The sequence below is a fragment of the Tetranychus urticae genome, chromosome 1, assembly GCF_039701765.1.
Source record: "Tetranychus urticae isolate SD_2017Ah chromosome 1, NJAU_TeUrti_SD_1.0, whole genome shotgun sequence".
NCBI classification, from domain to species: domain Eukaryota; kingdom Metazoa; phylum Arthropoda; class Arachnida; order Trombidiformes; family Tetranychidae; genus Tetranychus; species Tetranychus urticae.
Genome location: NC_142958.1, coordinates 27,481,174 through 27,507,493, shown reverse-complemented (window position 1 = coordinate 27,507,493; position 26,320 = coordinate 27,481,174). Strand labels below are relative to the sequence as shown.

Sequence of the window (26,320 nt, the reverse complement as noted above, 5' to 3'; positions counted from 1 at the left end):
TCAGCTTAACGAGGTATACCAATTCAAATCACTTGATTTCTGTGTAATTCAACATTCTTCTAAATTGTAACCTTTGTTATCGAACCCTAACTACTTGATCAGGTAAGCCAATTTTAAATCACAAACTTAATTATAACTAAAGTTAAACACTGAATACTTAAAATTGCGATTCAGTTTAAACATAACAACCATAGAGTTTAGTACAATTTTGATGATCAGTTCAATAGAAATACATTTATTTGTATTCGCTTGCAAGTTTTTCACTGATTACTTCAACTCATTCGTATTAATATACACCAATTTCATGTGATTAAAGTGACAGCAATTTATTTCTATCAATTTTTCTAAGCAGTAATAAATGAAGGATTCACTTGAGCAATCTTTACAAAAAATGGTCAAGGAAAAGCAAGAAGCTGATGAACGAGTGAAGGCAGCTGAAGATGAAGCCAGGATCGCTCTTGAACGAGTAGCCAGTGTAAGTACAATAAATATCTAAATAGATTCGAAGGCTTCGATCAAAACAAATGACTTTTAACTGTTTCGTGTTTTAGGCTGAAGATGCAGCTAAATCTTTGAGGGGTCGGTTAGAAGCCATGGAAAGGAAATTGGCTGAAGCAAAGGAGACGCAGCTCAAGACAATTGAAGAGATTGAAAGCAAGACTAGTCGACTTGAAATCGTAAATATTTAACCAAATATCTTTCCATTTTTATGTGAATAACCAATCAACTAATAACCCAATCTTTTATGCACTTCATAGATTCAATCCCAAACTGTTAACCTAAACTCAGCTATCAAAATGCTTGAAGAAAAATCAGAGAGTCTGAAGAAAGCTCAAAAAGAGGTAAATCCGAGTGACTTTTATTTCAATAGTTGACCATTTAAGTAATGCCTTGAATTTTGATTATATTTCAGTTAATGGCTTTGGGAGAGAAAATGGATGTTAATGAAGCAGAAAAAGAAAAGAAATTTGCTGAATTAGAAGCTGAAATCACTCGAACTCGTGAGCTGAGCATCAAACGAGAACAAGAAATGGCCTCCAAATTGGAATTGTTGAATCAAAAATCGGAAAAATTGAGACAATTGAATGCTAAACAGACTAAAAATGAATAACTTTTGTGTTTATAGTTTTAATAAAAGCAACTCAATGTGTAATTAAACTGATTTAGCAAATGATTGGTGTTTGTCCATTTTCTGACTCAAGACCGGTAGTTTCAATTTGAACACTAATTCAGACAAGAATCGTGAAAACACATAAAACAAATAACCTGTAAGATCAAGAGTCTTCGAGATTTATCACAGTTGTTTTGTTATTTTATAGCCATCTAAATGAGTAATGTTGATGTTTGTCTAGATTTCACTGAAAATGAATGATATGTCAATGATATTTGAAAACACGTATCCGCGCAATAAGACATATCTGGATGAGTTGTTTCACTACTTAATTACAGAGCTTAAATTGTTTGTCAACCATCTAAATAGTTAAGAATCTGGTTGATTATATTATCACAACCAGCGACTAGTTATCTGTTATATGGAGTTGTTCAGATGTTCATGTAATCGATAAATAAAGATCACTCTTTTCCTCTATGTTTCCTCTTTCTCTCCACTCTGTTGCAGTCTTTACTTTCCTCTCTGTCTACCTTACTTGCTTTCTTTCAATCTCCCCGAAGCCAGACTCTATGAGTAAAGTCACTTTCTAGTTCATTTTCATCTTTTCTTTTTTCAATCTTTTCAATTAATCACATTTTCAACTCTTTTTATATACATTAAAGTAGCATTAATTTCAAATTATAATGAATTACATCTAACAACAACCATCCACTGGCCTGTTTTGGATTGTACAATATCTTATAACATTGGAAACATAAGTGCAACATCACACCAAGGTAATTATGATCCGTTTCCTAATTCAGACCATTTTAACCTGCTCTTTCACCCTATTCACCATCCATTTTCACAGTCATTGTACTCCTGTACTCAAAAGCAATGGTCAATTGTCCCTTCAATACGAGAACCGATAGAGAATCCTTTGATTGTAGAGGCTGTTTAATTTGTCCAGTCCATTGACATCCTTTGATATTACAATCCATTTTGTGAGATTGTCTTCCTTTAACCACTGACATTGTATTTGTCTCGTATAGTACAGCACCCAATTATATGCTAACATTGACTCTACCAAATTTACACGATGCAAAGTGATCGAGTGATAGTGATCAGTGGCTTGAGATGCAGTCAGATGAAAATCCCAGCTCTTGTAGTCAGTGAACGAAATGGAAATATCACGCTATTGTCTAGCTTCATCCTTTTGATATAATGTCGATTATGACAATTTGATAGCACTAAAGATCATCAACCGATTCCAGAATTTAAATAAAACAGAGTCAGAAATATTAGATAACCGTTTTTCACATTATGGTTTTGGACAACAACACTCTGGTCCATAGATAAATGATTTACATACTTATCAAGCCGATATTTCGCTCATCTGAATTGTTGAAGACTCACCATCCTCAGATGTTATTGCCAATAGCGTTCATATTGCTGAATTTGTTGTCAATACCTAATCAAATTAAATGAAAATGAAATTTTATGTAGCTATGTGTTTATTAGGTAGCTTAATAGGTGAGGTTGCTTTTGTAAACACAATCTCGGTTATGATATGGTGAATAATTCTGGTTTCACAATTTGTCATTTTGTATTATTTAAGATGTTTTTGTTAGATTTAGATTGGTTTTTTGATTGTTCAAGGATTGAAATGTTAATTTGAATTGAATTTTGAATGTTTTCAGTAGCTACTGCCATCTATTTGTAGTAAAAATAGTTATAAGGTGCTCGAAAGGGGGATGAGTTGAAATCAGTTCAAGCTGTAAATGATACCATTCGAAGCTTTTAATGTTCAGTTGACTTGTGATTAGAACTTGAAATTAAAATACTTATTTGAATTGTTTACTTTTATCCTCATCCATTATTGACCATTTTTCGTGTTTTATTTATTTTAGTTGGTACACACTAATATTGGATTGCCTGTTATATTGTGAAAAGTGAAAATATATCTTTTTCCACATCTTATAATCAAACCTCCTTATGGTTAATTTTTGTGGAGCAAGCCATCTTGTGATATCTTGATTTTCATTTATGTCAACCACTTCGCTTGATTTAACATCCAATTTAACCAATGAAGAAAAAACTGGATACGATGAGATAATTGAAAAATTGTTTCCCAAATGTCGCCCTCGGTCTGATGGCAGTAATGCAAGTAGCAATGGTGGTAAAAGAACATCAACCCATGAGAAGGATGACTTAAGAGGGAATGGTAATCATTATTCTTACCAATCTTCTAACCACCATCATTCACAAAATCTTCAGCCTCACCATCAGCATCATCAGCTGCATCCATCGGTAAGATTTAAATCCACCCGACAGAGTTACCCGAATATATTACACTATTGAGACGACACATCAACATTTAAGATGTTTCCAACATATTTAATACAAACATGCATAAATTATCTTAAAACTTAAACATTTGCAATTTAAACTATTGTGGTCATGCCGATATTTTTTAATGAGACATTCCTAGACTGAATCATTAGATGCCAAAACATACGCAATTGGTGAAGTAATCATTAATGAGAATTTGGTTGTACAGACTGACACGGCTGACTACTCATGTTGCTTGTGTAAACAAACCGAACTTGGATTCAGTATTTGAATGATTTTTATTGATCTACTTTAGGCCTGACATACTCTGTATTTAAACAAACCGTATTTTCATGCATAAAACGGCAGTTGAAGCAGTGATAGTCCTATCTTAAGCTACAAATCAAGAGCCAATATTTCTTTTCCTTTTTTTCAAATTATCTTTTGTTTTTCAGGATAATTATGAAAATCTGAAAATTTTGAAAGGTCATTTTTCAATGAAATTCAAGATTGATTTTTCGATGCAGCACAGTTTCTAAATATTATTGCTTGGCTCATTGATTTTGAATATACTTGAAATTTGATTGTTCACAAATCAATCGATTGGCGAAAACTTATCGCTAAATTTCCCTCGACTGTATAATTTTACTTTTTATTTACCTTACTTTTTTTATCTTTTACAGAGACGTAGACGATCAACCGGTGGAAATGACGAAGATACAGGACAAGATTTACTAACTGTCGACGACCCTGAACCATTGGTTCATATCGAATGTGATTCATACTCAGACCGTTGCCCGCCACCTCCACATCGTGTCTCTTCTGCAACCTCTTTACCTATTCTTTACAATTCTAGTCAACAACCGCAATCATCTCTAACATTTAATAAGTCAACCATCGGATATTGTACCGGTCAGCTAACAGCTATACCAGGTACATGCAAAAGACAGCAAACTTCTGAGGAACCTCAAAATCTTTCGATTAGCAATAAAATAGCATCTAACAATAATTGTAACAGTCTTAATAGCAATGCTTCTTCTAGTGATCAAGATAGTCCCGAAGAAGATCAAATTATTATTGGTAATGTGCCCATAGCCAAATATACTGGATCACCTCGTCGTTATGGACCTAAACTTCCTTTGGTAACAGAGCAAGCAGATGAAAAGGAAACAGACGACATTAGTTCACCTAGTAAAAAGCTTTTACATCCATCTCCATTATTATCTGCAAGACTGATAGGACCTAATAAAAATGATTGCTTTTCTACGGGTAACTCAAATCTTTATAATAACTTGGCTCGTGCTAATGAATCTTATGAGAATGATTCATTTCCACCCCATCATTTTTCACTATCCCCCGAGATTACCGATGGAGACAGCAATGATATTGAAAGTGAATTTTCAATTGGTGAAGGAAGTTTACATTCCCTTTCTCGAAGTAACATGATGCCTATTCTCGAAGATGGTCTCTCCAGTGGTATACCTTCCAGTGATAACGAATTAGATGATGACTTTGATGAAACTTCTCTACCCAATGAAACAATACCAACAACGTCAACCATAACAACAGCAGTAACATCTTCTTTGGCACCAACAACAACAGCCACAAATTTACCTGTCTCAACAACAACACAATCTGCCAATCATTCAAATCAGGTCGTTAAACGAGAGAAGGAGTCTTTATTAGGTATTAAAGAGACTTTAATCGATTGCATTCAAGAACGAGTTGCTTATGAAGAGATACACAATTGTCAAAGTTCAAACAATTTACCTTTAGAGAAACAAATTCAACATGGATACCCAACATATCATCCAACAACTGGTAAGCTTTCCTTTTCTCCACTTTAACAGTAATTAACTTGATTATTATTTTCTCTCTTTCTCCTTTTTCTTTCTATCTGCTTCTCTTTTTTTCTCTGTTTTCCCAACATTCTTTGCGCACCTTTTCTCATCCCTGCAATCTAACCTTTTGTTTTCATTTCAACCACCTTTCGCCTCAACTTATTTTTTTCACTTTTCCATTCCAGATAATTCTCATCCTGAACGTTTAAAAGAGCCAATAGACATGTATGATAAATCTATGGAAGTCCGACAACCTATGGAACAACACAGGCAAAACTTTCGGCGAACTCGATCTCTACAATTAGACCAAAGCAATGGACAAAACTTTGGCTCCACAGTGAATAGTTCAGTCTCTGAATCCAATTTTGAAGCTAGGTAAGTCAGAAAAAAGAGAGAAAAATAATCTCTCCATTGGATGTAAACATAAACCCCTTAGAACCTTAAAAGCTTAAACCTTTCTCATTTTTCCTGTTCATCTCACAATAACTCATGGCTTGTTTATACTCATTAATGGCTAAATTTATTTTCATAATGGCTTCCAACAAGTCCAAAATTTCCCCCTTTACATTAAACTCTCCTTTTTTTATTTGGTTTGATCACCTCCTCCGACCTTGTCTTTACCCCCTCTCCAATTGTTAATTAAACTTTTGATTGGTATGTTTTTAACCTATCGAGTGCGTTAAGCTTCATATTGATTTTTTTCACTTTTTGTTTCTCACTCAGCCACTTACTTACACACTAACTCACTCATTCTCACCTTCCTTTCCTTTATTCCCTTTTCTCATCTCTAAACTTTTGCTTCTTTTTCTTTTCTACATTCTTGTAGATATGAACAAGACCATGGCTCATCTCGAAAGATATCCAATTTAAATCAGCCTAAATCATCGTTTGAATCAAAAGAAAACTCCAAAATGAATGAACATTCAACCCATTCTCATCTTGATGAAGGTATGTCAAGAGTCAAATTTTTACTCTTTTTTTGTTTGCTTTTTTTCTCTCTATTAACCTTTCATTCTTTTTCTTTCAGAATCTGATACTGATCAAGAAACTGATCGCCTTTTAGGAGCACAAAGAATCGAAGAGAAAAATAACTTTGATGAAAAGGTAAGCCTTTTTTGTTTACTGTCATTTGATAATTCACGTAAATAACCGCTCTTTTGAGCCAGCTACAGTTTTTGAGTTTTTTTCAACAATTATTTTCTTAAGTGTTGTAATTAGTGATTTACCTTGCATATAAAGTCAAGTATCAATCCTGTTTCTCTCCAAATTTCAGTATAAACGCCAAGTCTCCCAATTTTTTCCTTCAGATGTTCATGACCTTTTCTTTTTTTCTGTTTCAAGTGTATTGAAAGCTCTGTTTTTTCACATGCTGTTTCAGCAAAAAATGTGTTTCATTTTTTAATATCAGTAAATTGCTTCCATAATTTACATGCTAATTTTTTGTCTTGAACAAAACACTTGTTCAATTATCATCAATATCACATTTGCAAAAATCTCTCACCTTTGAACTGATTTTTAGTTAACCGTTCAAGTAACTTTATCTGTAGATAAAGTTTGTTTATTTTTTTTACCTCAAATGATTAATGAACTTATCTTTGATAATTTTGGTTCCCACATTAAAATTATCATCGTCCAAGTTTCAACAGTTTCTTTTCAATTTCATTTTCTGTAAAAATTTAATTTAACTTTTTCAATTTTCCGAATGATCTTAAGTGTTTCAATCAAATTCAATAAAACATTAACTCACTCTTTCTTTTATCTCGTTGCAGAATAATGGTTACATAAGGAAAAAGAATAGTCCTCGAGAAAGTGAGTTAATAAAATCAAGAATATTTAAGAAACTTTTTATTTAATTTAAACCTTCAAAATAACTTAATAATTTGTTTCCTTTTTTTCAGCCCTTATTGAAGGAGTTTTGTTCCGAGCTCGTTACCTTGGGTCAACCCAATTAATATGCAATGGACAGCCTACCAAAGCAACTCGAATGATGCAAGCTGAAGAAGCAGTTTCACGAATTAAGGTGAGACTTGAAGCCATCTTTACCCTTATTATTAATGGCTCATATCCGCGACCAAAGTTCCGTCGATCTGTTAATTGATTGTCTCCGTTTATCCAGTTTTTGCATTAAACTGGTAAACTAGTAACTTGATCTTATCTTTGTTTACATTTTGCCTTTTCGGCGGAGCTGTTTTTTTGAAACACATTGTCCGGAAATGAACCAAAATTTGTTTTCCTTTTGTATCTAATGCATTGAAAAAAATCATGTTAACTTCATTGATGCTTAAATGCTGCCCTTTCTCTTTATGCTTTCCAAAAATGCTCATTTTTAACAGTCATTGGTAAGAATTATTGACTAACTATTTTCCATCAGCGCTCCAATTCAATCTTGACAATCTAATTAATGTCTTTTATCATTCTTATAACAGGCTCCGGATGGCGAATCTCAACCTAGCACTGAGGTGGATCTATTCATTTCTACCGAAAAAATAATGGTTCTAAATACAGACTTAAAGGTGATTATTTTCATTCAACAATTGTGATTTATCAATATTTGAATTGATTTTTTGTAGAAGCATTTACTAATAAGAATTTTGTTTCATTTGTAGGAAATAATGATGGACCATGCATTGCGGACAATATCTTATATCGCTGACATTGGTGATCTTTTAGTCTTAATGACGCGACGACGGGTCGTCAATCCTTCAGAAGATTCTAATGACCATAAAATGAAACGTATTCCAAGAATGATATGCCATGTCTTCGAGTCAGAAGAAGCCCAATTTATTGCTCAATCAATTGGACAAGCGTTTCAAGTTGCCTATATGGAATTTCTGAAGGCCAATGGAATTGAAGATAGCAGTTTTGTAAAAGAGATGGATTACCAGGAAGTTTTAAATTCACAAGAAATTTTTGGAAATGAGTTAGAAATGTTTGCAAAAAAAGATAGGCAAAAAGAAGTAGGTTGAGCAAAATAGTGCAACATTACAAATAATAATTAATTTCTGTTTTTCAATATTTTTATCTAATGTTATCTTTAAATTTTCCAATTTAGATTATAATTCCAAAGCAAAAAGGCGAAATTCTAGGTATAGTTATTGTAGAATCTGGTTGGGGATCGATGCTACCTACTGTTGTTATCGCCAATATGACTCCTCAAGGTCCTGCTGCGCGATGTGGACAAATTAATATAGGGGATCAAATAATCGGTAATTAAGTGTGATAACATCTAGTTTTTTAACAATTTAACTTAACATTACTTCTCTCCTTAACCAGCAATCAATGGAATCAGTCTTGTTGGACTGCCTTTGTCAACTTGTCAAAGTTACATTAAAGTAAGTTGAACATTTGTCTTCAATACAATTTGGTCAAAACAAAATTTAATTTAATTTTCTTTTATCTTCACAGAATACCAAAAATCAGACAGCAGTGAAAATGACTCTGGTGCCTTGTGCACCGGTTGTAGAGGTTAAAATAAAAAGACCTGACACAAAATATCAATTAGGTTTTAGTGTTCAAAATGGAGTGGTAAGTTCATATTCTATATCAATTGAGTTATCTCTTTTTTCTCAAAACATTTTTCTCTTTTATATTACAGATTTGCAGTCTTTTACGTGGAGGTATTGCGGAAAGAGGAGGTGTTCGTGTAGGTCATCGTATAATTGAAATTAACGGACAAAGTGTCGTTGCTGTACCACATGAACGTATCGTAAATTTATTGGCAACTTCCGTCGGAGAGGTATCTTTGCTTTTCGCTTTTCTGTCTAAATTTGAGTTAAATTATTTTCAATTACATTTTTTGTTGTTTCTTTCTTTCACAGATTGCGATGAAAACAATGCCTACTTCAATGTACCGTCTTTTAACTGGCCAGGAATCACCAGCTTACATATAAACAATTTTTTCAACTAACTATGTATCTTAATGTTTACCCAAAAATTATATTCTCGTATAATTGAGGATCTTGTGCCTTTGATCTCTGGCTGATGATGGAAGGTGTTAAACAAATTTATAAATAATTTACCATCAACACATTTCCTCTCTATTGAACTATTCAACTCTTCTTTTACCTGCAATCACTTTGCCATTATTTTCTGGCTAAATTGGTCTGCTATACAGTCAAGATCCTCAGATTTTCAACTATATTTTCATAGTTAATGGGATTAACTTCACATAAATTATTTCCAAAAAGCAAACATTTCACGTTTATTTTGGCCTCACCTTTAAATAGACCCGACTTTAATATTAATAATTGTTTTAATAAAAATATCGTCCAAAAAACTCGTGAAATCTTAAAGGCGATTCACCTCTGGATTACTAAATCATTGGTCTTGACTACCTTTCATACTGATCATCATTATCGTTATCAAAAACCATCTTCACATCCATATAAAACACCATCATCATCATCATAATCATCATCAACGTCAATGAAATTTATGTATGTAGAGACGACCATTTTGAATTTGAGTTGTCAAGAACGATACTTTTTAGTCATTTTCATTCCCAATTTTTATTTTAGACATTAATCAAACTTAAATGTATCAAATTAATCTGGATTAGGTAATCATAATTAGTCCTATTGATTGAAACAATTTGTTTACAAGCGAAAGTAACTTTTAAGTTAAAAAAATCAACATGATATCAGAAAGATAACCTTAAAGGTTCAGTTTGCTTTGTTTTGTCTTTGTAAATTGTCAATATATCTCTCATCTTGTAAGTGACCTGCTGATTGTGATTAAAGATGATCTCATTTTTTACTAAACAATTCAATTTTCCATTTCTTTATTCAACAAAAATCCATTGAAATGATTCTCTAGATCAAGAAACAATTAATAAACAACAATAATTGAATAATGAATCAACATTTTCATTATAATGATGATTACATTCACTTGACAATTGTCAAAAATCTTGGCCTTAAACACATTCAGATTTAGTGAAACCAATCAATTTGATTGAGATTTAGTTGACTTTGATTGCTTTTTGATGATAAGAAAAAACAGGAATTGAAAAGACAGTTTTCTGCTTAATTACATGTCTAATAATCAACCTTGACCAAGTGCCTTAATTATTTAAATAATCAACATTGAGATTAAAATTCTCAAATTGATAAACCTTTTGTATTCGTCAAATGAATCATTGAAAATAATCAAAGTCTATGTTAGAATTATTTGTTTCTGCTGATAAATCAGGATTTCAATCGTTGATGATTATGACTGACGTTGAAGTTTTATCATTTTCATGATAAATTATCTTTCAATTCAACGGTTAAATGTTGTCTAAGGAGACAGAATTATCAAATTGTAACCAACTATCAAAGGTTGAAACACTTTGACGACTCATGAGGTTAAGAATATAATTCCTAGATTCAAGTTGAATTCAGTGTTTGACTCAATTCTTCGACATTTTATTTTCATTTAAATTAATAGAATTTCTTTAATGGTAAGGAAACGAATTTCCTGTTGATGAAAACTAATTGTTATCAAATTGAAACTTGGAAGATAATTAGGACGAGTCGTTGAAAATACATTTACCAACGAGTAAACAATTGTCATTGCTTAAGGTTTATAATTGTTGTTCAAGAAATACATCAACATCAGAGGCAAATGATGACGATCATGATTGCCTGTCAAGTCTAAATCAAGATAAGTTTTTAACTAATTAACTTGTGTGCTTTTGATTACCAAAGAGTAGATATTGACAATCTATATTACAATGAGGCAGTTTGGTGATGAGACAAAAAAATAACACTAACAGCGATGAAAGTCAAAGATGAATTGAAGATGAAGTCTATTAATCAAAATGGTGATATTATTGGCAAATGAGCACACACAATTGATTTGTATGAAAGTAATAACCACTTGCCTTGTACGGTGATTTACAAGAATTTATACTCTTCCATTTGTGTATCAACAATTAACTTCCTTTCATCAGACACTTTTCCTTCCATCTTTTTTGCACATTTTCACAATCTCTACAATATTATTGAAAAAAGCTTCAATTATTTTCTTTTTCTTTCTACCTCGAATATAAGAGACACCAAAGAGTAAATATCATCTTGATCAGTCTTTGTAAATAACATATCTTTTCCTTTACATGATTAAATGTAACTGAACTAAACAGGGAAACAACCAGCCATCACCAATTATCACCAAGGTAAGTATCAAATAATCATCGGGTTGATTCACAAGAAAATCCATTTGAAAAAAACGAGTCCATTTCCAGATTACCTCAAGTTTATGTTGTCTGAAAAATCAAATGTTGAAGATGTTTCAATAACCAGATGTGATCATTCAATAGATCCAAGAAGAGTTCAAACAGCCCTGAAAAATTACTCATTTCAAGATTAAAATTATGAGAATTATGAGATTCTGATGAAGCGCCCTCCTTAGTCTTTTAGGAGTTACAGAGCTTCCTCTGTAGCAAACAAAATAACGCCATCTGAAGTCTAATCCGTAAATTTACAGCTTGGATAAATTTTACGTTGAAAGTGTCAATTTTGCGCTAATCTGGATTGTGAGGGATAAAGATTAAGATTACTTAGAGTAATAAAGCTAATTCCTTAAATGTTGAAGTTTTTAAAGCGACAAAAAAAGTGAAGGAAAAGATCAGCTTCATGAGAAAGTTTCACTTGATTTAATAGAGCCATCTATTGGCTCACCTGAATCGTTTCAATAAGACAGGGATGACTGTACTTCACTTGTTCCTCACTTTTCTTGTCTCTCTCTTTTTCTCTCTCACTATTTTTTTTGTGTGCTGTGCAGTGCTATTCATTCAATTATGATTAAATTAATTTAACTGTGGCTGTTATTGAGTCCATTAAAATTTTTGGATTACATCTTACCCACTCCATTGGAGATCTTGGTTTATTTTATTTGTTATCATTTTAGGTAAATAACAATCTCAATTTTGTTTTCAATATGAATCCTTTTCTGTCTTTTCCTTCTTCTCCTTACGCTTCTCTTAATGTTCATTGCTTCTCTTATTTTTTTTCAATTTCATTCCTCTCTTTATTGCATCTCGCTTTTTTCACTCACACTCAAATCATATCTTTTTTTTCGTCTTCAATGATCATTATTGTTGTTATCACATCATCCTTTTTTTTCAATGTTTGACGATTTTGTTAATAGCTTCATCTTCGTTAATCTTAATAATTGTTTTTCACTTTGTTTTTTTCCTGTGATCCCCAATCTTAGCAATTATACATTGTTGTTACTCTGAGAGAATCTTCCTCTTCTTCATCTCTCTTTCTTCCTCTCAAACTACTCTTTACTCTCTGTTGTTATTGTTGGTTAATTTTTTATATTCACCTTTCCTTTCTGGACCAGTGTTCTCTGAAGGACCATATAAATATATCTTCAAAAATCATTTCAACACTCATACTTCAACATGGCCAAAGCTGGACAAGGACAAACTTTGAATGATAGGTTAAATGCAGCCAGATATGCTCTTGCTGGTCAAGGATTAGCTCGAGTTGTGTGTAAAGCGACTACAGAAGAAGTTATCGGACCCAAAAAGAAGCATTTAGACTGTAAGTCAACTCAGCTTTCTTTGGAATCTTCTCATCGGAAATTGAAACATCTCTTTTTATGAAAAAAAAACCTGTTCAGTGGTAAACAGTGGATCAAGAAGTATAACAGTTAAAGGCCAAAGGGTTAAAACTCTAGTTGTATTGAACAAATCCTCTTTTATACTCTCTGTGCATGTCAACCTTTGTGGTGCTTGCACAGCAACCTTCCTGTTATTTTTTCACCAATCCTTTAGGTTTCCTACTTGTCAGAATGGGGTTGCTGGATTCTCATAATCCGCTCAGTGGTAGTGTTTGGGTATCTTAATTTCTTAAGCTCTCATTAACATGAGAAAATTTAATCTAATAGTCTTACAGATTCATATTAAAACAATTACATGAGTGTCAATTTGAAGTTAATAGCCTTAATTGTTCTACTATTATTTTGACAAAACAAGCCTGCTTGCTCTGTAACATAATATTTACAGCCAGTATAGCAAAATAGCAAAATTTTTTATGTGAATTAGGTTATTTAGCACCGGTTTCACTGCTGCTGCTGTTTATTAATTATCTTCTTGTGCTACCATTTTTTTATGGTCACCCTTTTATTGAATAAATTTCTTGTATTCTACAATCAATATTAATGAGTTTTATCATTCATTAATTGTTGTATTAATGATCAATGTTACGTTAAATTTTGAGTCAACATCATTCACAGTTTAACCCTCTTAACGCTTCTTACACAGTCTTGTAGTTTTTTCATCTGTTAGTCTTTTGTTTGTGATTACACTCTAATGAATATTTATTTTTTTTACATTACAGATTTACTGCAATGCACCCATGAACCTAATGTATCAATACCACAATTGGCAAATCTTCTTATTGAACGGACAAATCATAGCTCTTGGGTCGTCGTTTTCAAAGCTTTAATCACTGTACATTATCTTATGTGTTATGGAAATGAGGTAACGGTGATATTGTATTTTTAAATTGGTTCAATTTTAGGAATCAGATTAAATACAACGATAAGATATAGCAAAACACCCCTTTACCATAATCTACATGGTAAACTGTTAGTTCTATACAATTTTAAATGTTATTCCTTTGCTTTAATCAGTCAATTTGGCCATGAACTGGCTTTGTTACTTTGATTAGATTATATTTATTCACGATTATTTGATTTTAAGCAACAGAATTGGGTGTAAATTGCTGGATAGTAACAAACTTTATATTTCTTGACTGATTGAGTTTAACTTTTAAAATTCATTTTCGATCATCCAACTTTGACGATATTAATTGTGATTTTCAATCTTTTTTTTTCTCTTTTTTTGCTCACCTCGACATTATGGTTTGGTAATGGATAGCGTTTTACTCAGTACTTAGCTTCTAGTAACTGTACCTTCCAGTTAAATAATTTCCTTGACAGAAGTAATCTTAAAGGTTATGATATGTCAACTTATATCAAGAGATATTCCAAGTATATTAACGAGAAAGCTTTATCTTACCGAACTGTTGCATTTGATTTTGCCAAAATCAAGCGAGGAAAAGAAGATGGTTTCCTCAGAACTATGCCTTCGGAGAAGCTTTTGAAAACATTAGTTGTACTGCAAAGTCAAATTGATGCTCTTCTTGAATTTGATTGTCCAGCCAATCATTTAACCAATGGAGTCATAAATGCGGCTTTCATGCTTCTATTTAGAGATCTGATAAGATTATTTGCTTGCTATAATGATGGTATAATCAATTTATTGGAAAAATTTTTCGACATGAACAAAAAACAATGTCGAGATGCTCTAGAGATTTACAAAAAGTTTCTCGTTCGAATGGACCGAGTTGCTGAATTTTTGAAAGTTGCAGAAAATGTGGGCATCGATAAAGGTGAGATTCCAGATTTAACCAAGGCACCTTCATCATTATTGGAAGCCCTTGAACAACATTTATTGGCTTTAGAGGGCAATAAGAAAGGCAACAAGAGGTTAGTATTTTATATGCTACCCGGCTTATTTAGAATATGATATTTCCAAAGATTGATTCACTGAACTATTTATTAATTTATTTTTCACCTCGTTTCCCCAAGTCTTACGAATTCGAGATTTTTTTCCGCTTAAATAACACTCAAAATACACTCATATTTTCAATAGAGACAGAAAAATAATTTGGAAAGTTCTAAGAATCACTTTTTTCTCTATCAGTTATTCAAGTTTAATCATTATCGGAACAATAATATCAGTCTAACGGATACCATACATATTAACTACTCAGCTGTGTTAAATTCATTGTGATTTTCCCATTATCTACTCTTCTTTTGTCATTTATACTCCCCATTCTGAAAATTTCAATTGAGAAGTCTTAAGCTTTCACTTTCATCAAATGAAGAACGTTCTGGTTTATTGGTTTGCCACTTTCACTGATCACTTCTATTTTTTAAGTACCTTATACCTCACTAACCCAATTTGATACTCTCTTCCCTTTAACCCACTATCCCTGCCTGCAAGTCTACTTATCAAGAAAGCTAATATAACAGGAAGTTTGCATCCATATTTTGCGCTTGAAGCTATTTTGATTGGAATAACATATTCTAAAAGAATTGGATTAATGTCTTTTATTTTAAAATTTCAATAATAATTTTCACTCTTTTTCTTTTCATGATCCTTGTCTCAAAAATCTTCAACGAATCATTCAGCTCCAAAGATGCTCAGCCAACTTCCCAGGGAGCCAACTCTCCTGTTACTTTGACTGCTGAACCACCAACTGAAGTAGTTAAAGATCAACTGAAAAAGGCTCTTGAAGAAGAAGCACAGCTTCTTAATCAATTAAAAGTTAGTGTAACACGCTATTGTGTTGAAGCACATTTTCAACTCGTTACTGTTTATAAACTAATCCTAAGCTTTTCTAATACAAAACTTAACATACTAACATTTATTTTTTCGCTTTCTTTCTCTCTTTCTCTTTCAATCTCTTTCGCTCGGTTATCCCTTTGCAATACTACAAAATTTGTCCGTGTTTATTTTTTGCTTAATCCTTTTTGTTTCTGACCAATCCTTGTCCTTTTGTGTTTTTTTTTCTTCCCTTTTTTATGTTATCCTTTTATGTGAAAAATATGTTGGCTATTGGTTAACAGACGTCTGTTCAATTCCAGGAGAAACATGTTCAAGATCAGACAAAAAAATCGTATAATCCATTTCTCAGTTCACCCACTGAAGCGAAGTCTGAGAGTACGTCTTCACCATCTAAATTATCAACCGACATCTTGGACATATTTGGAACCAATGAAACTAGCGCAACAACAACGACTGTACCAAGCACTACTACTGTTCCAAGTAGAGCCAGTGATGATCTCCTTATGTAAGATAGAAGAAAATCTATTTTGTTAGAGTATTCATCATTGCATCTCACCAAAATTATTATTATTTTTGGATTCGATAGTGCTTTCACTGGTGAGTCCAATGCTCAACCACCTCCTGGTCATGAGCCATTGGTACCTTGGATGGTTCCTCTTGTACCGGTTCCACAACCAACATCATCACCTTTTGCTGGCATGAATATTCCACAGTTAAATCTCCCATTGGCTTACATTGAAGCAGTCAGGCAACAGCAAGCCGTTTCTTCTACCGCTGGAACTGCCACCAACACTGCTGTTAATAAGGATGCAAATAAGAAAAAATCAGCCTTTGAAGATCTCGATTTTGCCATGCGATCGCAAATGCTGAAAGGAAAGGAGGAACAACCAGTTAAAGCAGCATCCCGTGGATTAGCCACTGGAATTGGTAACTTTAGTTAGTCTGTTTGTAATTTAGACAACAAATACAAAATCAACGGTTTAAAGTTTTAATTAGGTACAAATCGCAAACTACTGGAAATTGGACATGCTTTAACTGATATGATTTTCGTTATATTAATTTACAAACACAAAACACAAAGCTAAATTAACATATAATAGACATTGTCAAATAAAAAAAACAAGTGTTGAAATCAGTTTTTTGATTCAATAAAATTAATCTGCGTACGTTGTTTAATATTAAAAAGTCTAAATTTATTCTAAATTTGTCCATGTCATTACTTTTTCAATCAAGATAATTGTTACATAATTGATCAGAGAGATTGATAACGAAATTTCGTTCAATTAAATCCTTTTAATCTTTAAAATTTGCGCGCTTCTCAAATGAAAACCGTAAGCAAAAATGAGCGAGTTATGAGGAATGAAGTAACTACGGTAACTGGAGCATCTCTGAAAATCAGTTGTTGGTTGTTATTCTCAATATTTTTCTTCATTTGATTTTAGTGAAACAATTGTGTTGTGTTATTAATCTTTATATTTTGTCTTGTTTTTACAGTACTCACTATGGATTCTTCTAGTGACTCATCGGATGAGAAGTTTTTCGATGCACCAACAGCTGATGATTGGGATATTGAAACATCTTCTGGTCTTGCTGAGAGTAATGATAATTGTAGTGATTTACAACAGCAACAGCTTAGTCAGAAGCAAACAAATCAAGATCCAATAGATGAGGAGACTAAGATTCTTGAGCAGATTACTTTGCTTAACAAGGACACGGGTGAATGCCGACCATTAAGTGAGGCTGATGATATCTTGCCTAAATGTATTAATCCTCTTAACCCTCATCTTTCTAAGCTTGCAAATGATTACCAGAGTGATGAAGATGAGCCTCAGCCGCAGACAAGTGAAGGGACTACGACGGAAGAAGGTTATGAATCTTGGTCAACTTTAAAGACAAGTGCATTCAAAAATGGTGTGAAAAAATTAGGTAAATTTGGCCATGGGTTTATAAAAGGTGTCAAAGGCGTTCGAGGAGGCAGTGGATGGAACAGTGGTGATACTGAAGGGAAGGGTTCTGGGACTAGTGGTGATAATAAATATAACAGGGACTCAGTGTCAATCGATCCACGAATTTTGAATCTTGACCCTCATGATCTATTGTATCCAACAATCAAGTTGAAAACTAATAGGAAAAAGGATGCTGCTGATTTTGAAGGTTTAAGATTAATTCAAGAATTGAATGACTGTAGAGGTGCAATCTGGTGTATGAAATGGAGCTCTTGTGGTCAATTATTAGCTGTTGCTGGTCAAGATCAACTTTTAAGAGTTTATTGCAGCCATAAATCGTGGAAATATTTTACTCAAGCTAGAAGCAAAGCCTCAAGTCAACAAATTTCACTTAATTCGACCAAAGAAAGATCTATGAATAACTCAAGAAATAATAGTACAAACAGTAGTAGCTCAGAGAATGTTCAAAATCTCAGCACGCACACCTCTAATGAATCAAAATCAACTACTCGAAACAATTTACCGCAAGAAGACAATAGTTTATCTGAAGAGGAACCTTTACTGTTATTTAGTGCTTATCGTGGTCACACTGCTGATGTTCTCGATATATCTTGGTCGAAAAATAATTTTCTCCTATCCTCATCCATGGATAAAACTGTCAAACTTTGGCATATTACTAGGGTTGAATGTTTGTGTACGTTTTGTCACAAGGACTTCGTCACCACCATCAATTTTCACCCTCGAGACGATCGTTATTTTCTCAGCGGATCACTTGATGGAATACTTCGTCTTTGGAATATCCCAGATAAAAAGTTAACTCTTTTTAACGAAGTTATGGCTCCTACTGCATCGAGTCAAAAATCTAACAAATCAAATCAAGAAACAACACCACCCCACGGTCTAATAACGGCATCAGCTTTTGTTGAGAATGGAAAGTTTGCTGTTATTGGTACATATGATGGTCGAGTAATATTCTATTCAATGGATCAACTAAAGTACTCAACACAGATTCACGTCAGTGGAGGTAAAAATATGTTTAGCGCAGTGGACACATCAGAAAGAAAAAAGAAGCGAAATAGTAACAAAGTAACTGGAATTGAAGGTGTGGCAGAAAGAAAGATTTTAGTAACAACCAACGACTCTCGTATTCGTTTGTACGATTTACGAGATTTGACATTAGAGTGTAAATACAAAGGATGTGTCAATTATTCAAGTCAAATAAGAGCCTCAGTCTCATCAGATAATAAATATATTGTTTGTGGTAGTGAAAATTCTTCCTTCTACATTTGGAGAACCCGTGAGGAGACAACAAGTGGACAACGAAGAGACAGGAATGCTCAATGGGAATGTGTACGAATTTTACCACCAAGTAATCAAGCTCAACAGGTTGGGTTATCATCAAATAGTGCTGGATCTGGTCAACCAACGAAAAATCAACCAGCCATTGTTACATCAGCAACATTCGCTCCAAATCCATCGTATCTTGATGACAAGGCTAAATATGTTATTGCTATTGCCGATTTCAGTGGAAGTATAAAACTGTTTTCTCGATGAAGACAAGCAAGCGTCATAAAACACGTCTAAAAAGACAAATTGATATTTCAAAGACAGGCGAGAAAAACTGAGATGAAGAAATCAATCAAAGAAATCAAGACTTCAAAAATTAATCAGATCAATGATCAAGAGTCACCATTATTAGCACTCTTCCGTCTTTCACGCCATGAAATCATGAGAAACGACTCCACCAATTACAGTAACAGAAGGATTTTGTGATTACTTTAAACATTTACCTTCTTTTTATCTTTCCTTCACTAGCCTATTCTTTGTATCACAACAGTCAATCTAATTCTTATTCATTTATCATTCATCTTTATCCATTTATAAAAACATTTTTTAGATTATTCTTAATCAGATGGAAAAGACTAAGAAACAGGAGAAAAAAAAAGATTCGAGTAACAATATACATCAGCACAAAATGTTGTTTTCTGACCAATATTTTTTTTAGATTCCCAAACCTCCCAACAAAAGATGAAGATGAGAAAAATTGTTATCATTTGAAAGCCTTCCTCTTCAGTTTTTGCAATTCTTTTACCTTTAATACTGTCTTGTTGTAAAACAAAATTTCTTTTCAGAAATGGATCCATCAACACTCATCACCATGAAAACGCAAAGTGAAAGAAGCACCAATCATCAATCAACTCTTTCCATTCACCATTTGACAAGAGATGTTCTCATAAAGACAAAGTGATCTACAAAAAATTGTGACGGATTCGCATCAATTGTGTTTAAACATATACACATATTTGTTTCCTTTTGGTCACAGTCAAAATTTGTTTCTTTTAATGAAAACAAAACAAAAAAATCTTCCAATGTTAATTTGTCCTCTCAACTCTTGCTCAGGTCTGGTCAACAAGTCAACAATTGTTTTTTGGCTATTTCCAATAATTTTCAATCCATCAAAAAATCACAGCAAAAAATTATCTTCTATTTATATTTGTAGATTATATTATTACTGCAAACCTTTTCCTCATTGTCAGTAATCCTCCAAGATAATCGTTTACACCTAAAAATCATCAAAAATATAAATACTTTATATTAACTAAATGAATCTTATTAATGTTAAACATTGAACAAAAACAACCAAATTAATTGAAAACATCGTCTATCATATCCATTTCATCCAAACCCAATATCAAGCCGATAATCAACTTGATAAATGAAGCATTTTCATAATGAAAAATGGTCTATTTTTATTAATGACAAGGACAGTTAACCTTTTTATTTTCCGTTATAAACGTGTTATAAACCAAATAAACCTTTAATGGTGACAATTGAGTTCATAAGAATTTGTCTCATCTTCAGGGTTTACTCAGAAATACTGAGCCAAGAGATAACATTATCAAGGGCAATTTACTCACCTGATCATTACGAAAGCTTAATGATTTAAGGATTGCTTTTATAAAATCACTTGAAAAACGCTCGCAACTTTTACAATCCTATTTGATTAACTGTAGAATCGATTCATACAATGTTAATAATCCAGAAACAATCAAGTAAACAAGAATCAAAAGAAAACAGTTTTACCAAACAATTTAAGGTTATTTCAATTTAAATGTTGTTGCAATCATCATTGAAATACTGTTGTTAATGCTTTTAATGATGCCAGTGCCAGATATAATAAATAACCAAAGGTAATCTAAATAGGGATAAAAATTATGTTCAGGGTTGAATTATTACAAGCGAATCAAGTGAAACATTTGTTCCAAGTTGAAGAATCTCATGTTGAAATTTCTTCACTACCATGAATAAAGCTGGAACCAATCTATTCTTATCATTTATCCAAATTATTACTAAGCTAATCATATGCTCTTCGCATAATTTGTGCCTAGTTAATTGGCTCATAGTTATCAACTTTATTATTAATAGCATGTGTGATATATTTTGCTAAAAGCTTATCATTTAAGATATTTACTTAATAACAATTTTTTTGTTTCTTTGATTTTATTTTTAGGTCAAACTCTTGATATTAATTACGAAGTAATTTACTGTCAGAATCTAACGGTTATGAGAGTTATTCAATATATAAAGGGAATGCAACAAATTTCTGCGGCAAATTGTGGTTAACGGAAAGGTTTCTAAAATAAATTTTTAAACCCAATTGATGGGAATGATTTGAATACAGGGACAAAAATAGGTTGAACCTTCTAAGAATTCAGGTTCATGAGAAAACTATGTTCTAACAGGGTGGAGGTAAACCATTCACCCGTATTATAAAGCAATTTAGAAGGGGAAAAAATTATTTTATTTGTTTGTTGATGTTATGGTTTTTTGCTAGAGTTAAAACTCTGACTTTCGAGTTGAGAGTTGCGAACTGAAAGACTTTCTGAAAGGGCTGAAATCATTTATGGAATTTAAACATTTCTCTGAACGAAAATTTTAAAAGATGGAATTAAAAGTTGAAACTTCATCTAATACTTTTGAATAGTCGTTCAGATATTTTGCTCAAGCACATTTTTCTGATGCTACCTTCGATGGTCAATCGGAAAGTACTTTATCGATAGATTAAATTTTCTATTGAATGGTTAAATAGAGACTAGTTGCAAGGGGAATAATAAGTTGCAAATTTTTTTAAATTTAAATTAATTAATTTTAATTATCTTTATTATGAAGGATTGAATAATTGAACAATCGATAAATGTTCATCATTACAAGTCTTGCCAACAAGCGTTTGGAGCGATTGATTTAATAACATCCTTGTAGTAAAGGGTTCGAGTGTAAAGACCAGAGGTATCCTTGTCTTGACCACATTCAGTCCATGAACCTGAAACAACTCCCATCAGATACCATCGTCCATTGTCTCCATGATGCATAATTGGTCCACCTGAATCACCTGAACAAGCATCACCTCGAGTCTTCTTGTTGATGGCGCACATGTGAGATTCAGCAACAGGTTCAGTGCGGATTAAGGGCGCCAATTCAATGGGGATATCATTTTGCTTCATAATAATGGTTTTCTTGGCATCATTGCATTCTTCCTCTGATAATAAAAGAAGAGTAAAGTTTATCGATTGAATTCACTATCATGTAATTTACTTACTGTCCATGAAGTCAACTTCAACTTCCAAAAGATCATCACTGGACTTAGCATTAGCTGATGTGAGTCCCCAACCAGAGACGGTGAGTTTAGTCAAATCGCTTTCATTGTTTGGTAAACAAACTGGTGCGATTGTTTGGGTAAATTTAACTGGCTTGGAAAGGGTCAAAATGGCGAAATCATTGGATAAGTTACTTGAATCGTACTTAGGATCAAACCAAACTTTTGAAACTTTATGTGGGTAGGAGAAGTCACTGAAAGCTTTAACTCGACCAAGGAAGACATCGATGTTTTCTGGTTTGTAACGTTGTCCATCCTTAGTGACAACACAGTGAGCAGCGGTAGCGACGTGGGTGTCATCAATCAATGAACCTCCACATTGACCAAAGGAGTTATCGTCTCGATCAGCGAAGCTCCTAAATTATTGAATATTAAGTCATTTAGAAAAGCTAAACTGAGTCAAAACAAATCAAGTCTTTGAGTCGAAACCACTCACCTGATATGAGCTAACCAAGGATACTTATTGGCTCGAACCTTTGTTCCTTTGTAGATTCGACCGGAGGAGCCTTCCATACCACATTCTGGGGAGAGATATGAATTAATATTGTGAATGCGAATAATCATCTTCTAGTACTTACCACATGCAATGGTTACATTGATTGCGGCAACGAGCAAAAGAGTGGTCAACATAAAGAATCTCATTTTCAATGAGTTTTTTTTTGCAAAATTAATTCAATCAAGTGTTTATCAACAGATTAATCTTGGATATGATTTAATCTGATCAATTACATCGCCTTTTATACTAAATTAAATTAAAGGTGCAAATGATCGTTTCGACAGTTTCTTCAGTTTCTTTTGTTTTTCATCTATTTTTGATGCTCGACATTGACATTAATTGGGGTTAACCTTTTTAATCAAAGTGACGATGATATAATATTCCAGACTAATTTTAGCCTCATTGAGAGCATTTTCATCTAAATCTGAATTTTATTACAGAAAAACAATGCCTTTTTGCGTCAATAAGTTGGACGATTTGACATTTAATCAACATTGTGGCTAAAGTTGGAAAATTATGTGACAAGAAACTCAACTATATCATAATGAAATTAAGTTAGAATCAACTAATAAAGATAAATCCCAGATGGCAACTTGATGTTAATAATTGAATGATTCATGAATGAAACGATTAAAACAAAATTTTGCAAATCAATTGAAACCTTGAATCGTCTGGTAAAATATGGACAGTTTGACATTTAATCAACAAGTTAACATTATTTTTTGATTGGCAGCTCAGATGCTTACCTTAATCTCAGTACTCATTGTACTCACGCAGTGTTTCTGTACTATAATTAAGTTTGGCTAAACCTGGCCTTTCGAGCGCTTTCATTAGTTAAAGATCTGAAATTTATATTTTTTGGTAATTGAAATGGTTGTTGAACACCAGCAATTGAATACTTTTTTCAATTTATCGACAGTTCTCTTGATTTTATCCAATAGCCTTAAATATTATGTGCCTACATATTTTGAGAGTAGTAGTCACAATTACCATTCTTTAACCAATCATGTTATTTCAATATTATGTGCTATAACCTTTAACCTGTTTCCACAAATTTCTCATGAGCCTAAATTCCGGGAAAGTTATGACTATTTTTCGTGGAGAAAGTCCAATCATTGTTTACATGCAGTGTGAATGATATCTTATGATATCTGTTTCGATACTAACCATTCAGCCACAATTTTGACATAAAAATTAGATAATTTGACTCAATACATTGAAATATATTGGTTGGTAACAAGGTGCTAAAAAGAAACAATTAATACAGTTGCCACATTAATGTAAGATTCTGAAGATATATGAAGATTCTTCTAGCACACAAGATTTGTGTTTAGCTTTACAAATCAAGTCTCAAATCTGGCGACATAAGTAATGAAATGCTGTAACTTTTTTAGTCTCTCGAATGATTTAATATTTCAATATATTATAGCCCATAATGGAATCTAATGTTTGGTCAAGAATGATGATTGTAGGTTGTGCCGTTCCCGAAATAATGAGGCTCAAAGTTTTTGGGTCTATCGCTAAAATTTAAAGACCTGTCGATAAATTGAATAAGTGTTGATGTTCACCAACAATTTTTATCGACGAATAATAGCTTTCAGTTCTCTAACTCGTAAGGTCACAGAATGTTATCGGTTTAACTTAAAATCGAACTTGATCTGTTTTACAGAAAAAGAAAAATTCTATTTCTCAAAATGAATACATTTCCTGGTTGTTCATCAAAAGATACATCAGATAAATGAGTTTCACGAAAAAATCTTCTTCAATAATTGCACAAAACGCTTTGCAAGTTTTAACTTCGAACTCGATTTTCTAGAGAACTTACGATCAGATAAATCTTCAAATTGCGCGAATGGACCCAGTTTTTTTGTCCCTACATGCTAACATAGTTTAAATTTGAAAGAAATTAATTTTTACCCTTTTTGCCCATTTTTATCGATTTGTGCATTAATATGACAACTGTGTTATTTATTTCTTTTTTAGTAACAACCAAATACAAGTATAATATTTGTTTAGGTTAAATAAAAATTGCTAATTGCAATATTTAGTAAATTCATTCGAGTTTTATTTTAATTATTTTCATTGTGCATGATTGTTTCACTGTTATAATTGACTGATGTATTGCATTATTTAAATATGTCATAGTCATACAGATGTATAGTCATTTAAAAATGTATAGCATGATCTTGATCAGAAATGGCCAATTGATCATCTCTTGCCAAGTAATTTGACCAAATGTATTGAGCGGGTTTCCTTTCCTTCAGACTGAATCGATGAATAGATTTAGGCTTTGCTTTATTTGTTATTGAATAGATACATATAAAACCATCTTCTTGGATAGTGAATATAACTGGTCGGGCAAATAACCAAATAGTCGAGACAATATTCACATCACAATGAACCACAAAAAAGGGTTTCGACTGGAAAACATCCCAAACTCGAAGTTCATTATCTTTACCAGTTGAAATGAAAATGTTTCTCAGATTAGGTGAAAAATCAACATTAGTAACAAAAGTTTAAAGCAACTATTTCAATTTTAATTTACATTCTAAGTTCCAATGAACTATTAATCCCTCTGTTTAAAAGCTAACTAACCTGTTCGGAAAAAAGATTGGACGACAACTTTGCGAGGCTGTAAATGAGCTAATATGTAGACAAATATAAAATTTTTAGATCAATTCATCTGTCAAACATTCGCGTTTACAATTCATGACATTTTACCGTTTTACTCAGAATAGATCTCTTTTGAGACAAAATTTTTCATTTGACGGCAGAAATATGGTTTATCAAATAGCTTAGACCTATTTTTGGCCTTTCCAATTCGACCATTTTAACCATTAACCTGTGAATGACCATATTCACTTATTGCTACTTTAAACATCATTTTCTTTCCAAATTTCGGTTTTTTCACGAAACCTGACCGCATCAGGTACATTTTCAATGCGCTCAGTGATGCAAAGAAATATAAAATCAAAAAACATTTTCTTGATCTGCGCTGTTCCATGTTCGATAACTAACTGAATCTTCTGTCAAGAAATTTCAAATTTTCACCAGACATTTTTCATTCTCTTATTCACAAATCTACAAAAAACTGTTGAAATATTCTCAATATTTTAACGGCTACTTCGATTTGCCACATCAAAGTTAACGTCCAATCTTTTCTCCGAACAGGTTAGATAAAATTCGCATTCTTCATGGGCTAGATTCATCTTCAGAATGATACTTTTTGAGCGTTAAAAAATTGCTCTGAACGACAATATTGAAAAATCGAATCGAAAGTTGAAAATTAATCTACTCCATGTATTTTTATATAAGTTGTGGAAATAGATTTTTGGTCCGAGCTAATTTTTCCGATGCTTCCTTCGATGGTCAATCGGAAGGTACTTTATCGATAGATTAAATTTTCTATTGAATGGTTAAACAGAGACTAGTTAAAAGGGGAATAATAAGTTGCACCTTTTTTTAATTCAAATTAATTAATTTTAATTATCTTTATTATGAAGGATTGAATAAATGAACAATTGTTAAATGTTCATTACAAGTCTTGCCAACAAGCGTTTGGAGCGATTGATTTGATAACATCCTTGTAGTAAAGGGTTCGAGTGTAAAGACCAGAG

General features: G+C 32.6%; 5 protein-coding genes across 10 annotated transcripts; 4 read left to right on the top strand and 1 right to left on the bottom strand.

Moving 5' to 3' along the window:
• Nucleotides 1-1,174, top strand: LOC107370539 (uncharacterized). 3 transcript variants are annotated; one of them, XM_089265993.1, is made up of 6 exons: nt 1-102; nt 175-197; nt 354-475; nt 552-677; nt 759-842; nt 914-1,174. In XM_089265993.1, exons 3-6 carry the CDS (start codon nt 359-361, stop codon nt 1,109-1,111), a joined length of 525 nt encoding a protein of 174 aa, XP_089122119.1. In that variant the 5' UTR covers nt 1-102; nt 175-197; nt 354-358; the 3' UTR covers nt 1,112-1,174. The 3 variants fall into 3 exon arrangements, with proteins under 3 accessions (XP_089122119.1, XP_089122117.1, XP_089122118.1); XM_089265991.1 differs by lacking the exon at nt 175-197 and having other exon boundaries at nt 353-475; XM_089265992.1 differs by lacking the exon at nt 1-102 and having other exon boundaries at nt 171-475.
• A 458-nt stretch (nt 1,175-1,632) lies between these two features.
• Nucleotides 1,633-10,025, top strand: LOC107364492 (uncharacterized). The gene is made up of 15 exons (XM_015931849.3): nt 1,633-1,887; nt 3,001-3,400; nt 4,105-5,242; nt 5,448-5,637; nt 6,089-6,210; nt 6,290-6,366; nt 7,032-7,071; nt 7,161-7,282; nt 7,689-7,775; nt 7,869-8,219; nt 8,315-8,468; nt 8,536-8,594; nt 8,668-8,787; nt 8,858-8,998; nt 9,081-10,025. The coding sequence occupies exons 2-15, from the start codon at nt 3,137-3,139 to the stop codon at nt 9,150-9,152; spliced, it is 2,937 nt and encodes a 978-aa protein (XP_015787335.2). The 5' UTR covers nt 1,633-1,887; nt 3,001-3,136; the 3' UTR covers nt 9,153-10,025.
• Nucleotides 10,026-11,995: 1,970 nt separating this feature from the next.
• Nucleotides 11,996-16,810, top strand: lap (phosphatidylinositol-binding clathrin assembly protein lap). Of its 4 annotated transcripts, none has more exons than XM_015931853.3 (7): nt 11,996-12,150; nt 12,589-12,791; nt 13,590-13,732; nt 14,132-14,742; nt 15,451-15,586; nt 15,907-16,112; nt 16,194-16,810. In XM_015931853.3, the coding sequence occupies exons 2-7, from the start codon at nt 12,650-12,652 to the stop codon at nt 16,546-16,548; spliced, it is 1,593 nt and encodes a 530-aa protein (XP_015787339.1). In that variant the 5' UTR covers nt 11,996-12,150; nt 12,589-12,649; the 3' UTR covers nt 16,549-16,810. The 4 variants fall into 4 exon arrangements, with proteins under 4 accessions (XP_015787339.1, XP_015787336.1, XP_089122116.1 ...); XM_015931850.3 differs by having other exon boundaries at nt 15,889-16,112; XM_089265990.1 differs by having other exon boundaries at nt 12,457-12,791.
• Nucleotides 16,811-16,984: 174 nt separating this feature from the next.
• On the top strand, nt 16,985-20,177 carry LOC107364572 (WD repeat-containing protein 44). Its single transcript, XM_015931995.3, has one exon. It carries the CDS (start codon nt 17,110-17,112, stop codon nt 19,105-19,107), a length of 1,998 nt encoding a protein of 665 aa, XP_015787481.1. The 5' UTR covers nt 16,985-17,109; the 3' UTR covers nt 19,108-20,177.
• Nucleotides 20,178-21,676: 1,499 nt separating this feature from the next.
• On the bottom strand, nt 21,677-22,906 carry LOC107364355 (serine protease 48-like). The gene is made up of 4 exons (XM_015931689.3): nt 22,786-22,906; nt 22,644-22,728; nt 22,151-22,563; nt 21,677-22,090 (listed from the first exon to the last, which is right to left on the bottom strand). The coding sequence occupies exons 1-4, from the start codon at nt 22,847-22,849 to the stop codon at nt 21,759-21,761; spliced, it is 894 nt and encodes a 297-aa protein (XP_015787175.2). The 5' UTR covers nt 22,850-22,906; the 3' UTR covers nt 21,677-21,758.
• Nucleotides 22,907-26,320: the final 3,414 nt, after the last annotated feature.